This window comes from Sphaeroforma arctica (assembly GCF_001186125.1).
Source record: "Sphaeroforma arctica JP610 unplaced genomic scaffold supercont1.131, whole genome shotgun sequence".
Classification (NCBI taxonomy): domain Eukaryota; class Ichthyosporea; order Ichthyophonida; genus Sphaeroforma; species Sphaeroforma arctica.
The window spans coordinates 73356-77460 of NW_014040427.1; the positions used below are offsets into that span (position 1 = coordinate 73356).

At 42.5% G+C, this 4105-nt stretch overlaps 1 protein-coding gene across 1 annotated transcript; it reads right to left on the reverse strand.

Annotated features, from left to right (window-relative positions):
- Positions 1-6: 6 nt before the first annotated feature.
- On the reverse strand, positions 7-1664 carry SARC_02808 (hypothetical protein). Its single transcript, XM_014303415.1, has one exon. The coding sequence runs from the start codon at positions 1232-1234 to the stop codon at positions 782-784; it is 453 nt and encodes a 150-aa protein (XP_014158890.1). The 5' UTR covers positions 1235-1664; the 3' UTR covers positions 7-781.
- Positions 1665-4105: the final 2441 nt, after the last annotated feature.

Sequence of the window (4105 nt, forward strand, 5' to 3'; positions counted from 1 at the left end):
AAAATCGGAAATCAGTGGAAATTGTAATTTGAGTTTGCTCTGTGATTTTTCGACAAAAAGCTACGACTATACAATAATTTCAAGCTAACATTTGACCCCATCGACGCCTTCAAATTGTTTGGCAAGATTTTTTGTGTATACATAGTTGTTTATGTGTGTGCTTGCAATGAATATATGTGTATATTGGTAGCCATACACTCTGGGGATGCAGTTGCCCCTTTGAAGTCGCGCTTCAGACGATCGATCATCATCTGCAGCTCAGATTCGTCCCCCTCCCCGAGGGCAACCTCGCCATCACACTGCAGAAGTTTATGTAGTCGGTCATTCATAGTGTCGTTAATTTCTTGGCCCGCGCTCTCTTGTCGCATACTTTTTTCTTCTGTTTTGTCCGAGATCATTCTCGAGTATCTCCTTCTCACGGTCATGTATTTGTGCATGCGTCTATTTTAGCAATAATGCGTTCCTGGGGTGTTGTCAACTTTGCTATATTTTCAGGGCATTCTCGACCCTTTCCTGGTCTTCGTACATGGTTTCAACCTTGCGGTTTATCTTCTTCCTGCCCTTTTCGATATTGTCCGCTGCACTTTTCTCATACTCCGCCTGCTCCTCCCTTAACGTTTAATTATCTGATATATTACGATGTATGTATTTATCCTTCTTGTCCTGATGTGCTTTGAATCGTGCGCGATCTTCAAGCACACTGGCGATCATGGTCACAATGCTCATAGAGGCCTGCACTGGAACTCTTGTTGGTACTCGCTCGAACTTGCCCTCTAACTGTCTACATTTCTCGGCAGAGAAGTTCTGAGCGTAACCCCCATTGTTCATCTGGCGACCACGTTACGATTGCGTTTGGTACAACTTGTGCTACGGCATTCTCTACGGCGTTCTGCTGTTTCTTGGCACTACGTTCGTGGGTTGCATTGGTGATGATGTTCCTTTGCACAAGCGGCTGCTTAATAACCTGCTTCGGGTCTAAGCGCATACCCAAGGGTTGCTGGGCATCACTGTAAACACAAACTTGGGCCCATGATGTTTGAAAGACCTCTGTTCTGAATTGTCGTAAAATGGAAGGACCCAAAAGTCTCATAACACGCTCCTCCGGGTAAGCCTTTTTGTGTGTTGCAATAATTGCCTCGAATGTTTGTTGGAAAGTGGCATAGCCCCACATGTCCGGCGTCAACCTACTGAATGGCTTGAACTGTTCGATTGTTTGCTTGTATGTCTCAATCATAACATCAGTTCCAGGATAACTGAGCCTATCCAACTCGATCGCTTTTTTTTGTATAGAATATGAGTCCTCACACCTTTTAGTTGACGGAAACCCAGCCTGTCCAGCATTTGTGTTAGGTTAGTGGCATGCATCACTTGCACCAACCATACCATACGACGCTCACGGCTCCATATTCGGAGTGATATACTCTCATTCATTTCATGCATAGACGCCCCATCCATACACAAGATGTATTTTTTTTTGAAGTGCATTCCCATCCATCTCTCGATAATATGTATCGAGATGTCTACCTGCCTCAGAACACAGGAGACGTGGGTATAGAAACTCCTGCATTATATACTGAAAACTATCTAGCGTTTGGTATCCACCCTTAGTACCTACGACCTTAGATTTCTCCGTTAAATCAACAGGGAGTGCTTTCATAATATTCTCTCTCTTTCTCTCCATGCCCTTATGTAAAAATAGCGGGTTCCTAATAGTAGCTGCACAGTTAACGTATATTATAAACGTAAAACGTATTAACGGTTATACTTATAATACTGGAATATGTTTAACGAATTGGACATGAGCAAGAACTGAGAAATTCAAGATTCTGAACATGTGACAGTACTCGGTAGAGTATGGGACTCTACTGCGGACAATTAGGTAGTTTTCCAAACATAGATTGGTTTTCCACTAAAATTAGAATTGTACATAATATAGGAACGACACCAATCTGACACCTGAAAATGACACTTTGGGAATCTCTAATTAATGAGAGTACCATGAGAGAGGGTCTCAAGCATGAAATGGTTGTTGGTACAAACCTATGGTATGATTCGATAATGATCTCAGAGCAAGATAATCCACTGAGAAAAGGACAGGATCAGCGTTGTTAGAATTTAGGACAACATGGTTTTGATTCCTCTTCGCCAGCCAACTAGATGTGCCCGTCTATGCCTTAAATGGGATGGGGAGCTAGGTACCAAGTGGATGGGGTTTAGGTGCAGATGTATACTGCACCAGCTTGGTGTTTTGATTTTCTTTTTATATTCTTAAGTTGGACTTAGAGGTATTTTATTGGTTAGTTTGATTCGGTAATTGTTTCGAGGCGTGAAATGTAAACTATGCGTCCAATGAAATGATATCTAGTCTTGGTAACTAAAACACAAATAAATCTAGACCGAAGTAGTGAGTGATTAGAGCGGAGCATATAGACAATAGTCTTAGTCTAAAATCCCCTAATCTTTTGCTCATAACCAAGGGCTGAAGCTTAACATTTTGCATTTTAACGGATTACCGGATTATCTTATTAACGTAAACGTATCGGTATCGTATAGTCAGCCTAGAGGAGACCGACTTTTACACTTAGCCGTAGAAGGCTCGTTGATCAGAATGATAAGTGCCAAGAGCTTAAAACCCTTCGTTGCGGGGAGCAAGGGCACACCTGGCCAGCTTGCAGCTCCTTTACCTGTGGTCTGCGCAGGCTTACTAGCACTTGTATTCTCAATCTTCACGCTGCGCGCGGCCTTCTTCAGCTCGGCACCGAATCTACACTCGTCGAACTGTAATATTTGGTCAATACTATGTATTTCCAGATCATCTATCTGCTTCTGAAACGTTTTAGGGTTTAGGGGTTTCTACAACCCTAAAATTAACTCTGCATCAGCGCCTGACTCCCTGTTCGCAGGTATGATCTCAGCTTTTTGGATCAACCAACCATTTCGCTCAGCCTACGCCAACATTGTTCTGCGTGTCTGAAAAGTCGCCTCGGCCTGTGTGAGCTCATCCACAAACGCACCTTCATTTATCAATCCCCTGATGTCCCAGTATACCAGACGAATTATATTCATCAATGCAATTTCTGTGATGGAACGACCTGCCCGATTCTGAGTTTGCACTGCTCTAGTGATTCTGTCTTGAATGGATTGCGGTAGCAGAGTAGGTGAACCTGGCCTGACCTTTATCTCCTTTCCATTCTTACGTATCATGAGTTTCTTGCAGAAATTGGACGTGGTTATGCGTTTACCACGTTTTCTATTACACTCTTCTACGAATGTCTTTTGTTGTACGTCTGGGTGTTGCTCAATTAGGGCTTCATACTCGTCCAGTATATCATTCCATACACTAACTGTTAGTGGGGCCGCCACCACCTTGTCGCTCGTTCGTGTATCCACACCCATAGTGCTGAAAACATCGCAATCCCCGCATAGAATGTTGTGCTACATATTTAGGCCTGTTGTGCATGTTGTAATATAGGTTCGGACGCCAATGTATGTTAGGATGGTGAGGGTGGATATGTGTACGAATAGTTGATCTTCAGCAGTTTCGTTTTCGGCAGCTAAACCAACAGAATACGTGCTACATTTCGTTAGCTATACAACCTGAGCAGGGTTATTTTGAAGAAGAATAAAAAAATAAAATAATTTCCACTGATTTCCGATTTCCAAATAGCGCACCCCCCTTAATCGCTTGTTACTGTTTTATTATTATTAGCAATTTATGATTCACTTATCTTCTTGTATTTGCTGAATGTCTCATTTTCCAGTAATCATTCATTAACATATTTTTAGCTATCGATTATAAACACTCATTTTCTAGTAATATTATTACAATAACTTTTTTTCTACATACAATAGTTTACCCCAAAATGAGATGAATAATATTATCACTAATCGTTTCTTAATCGGGAATAAACAGCCTCCGGTCCATAGGTACCTACTTTCTACGCAATACTGCCAACCTCCCGCCCGACGTTCTGAACGTCACCTCCAAATGGGTGTTTAAAATCAATATGGAGCACGGCTCGGCGCTCGCGACTCAGACAGACCAAAGACATCAACTTCACGGAAACGTACGCCCCCACCGGTACGCATGAGTTCCTTCGCACCC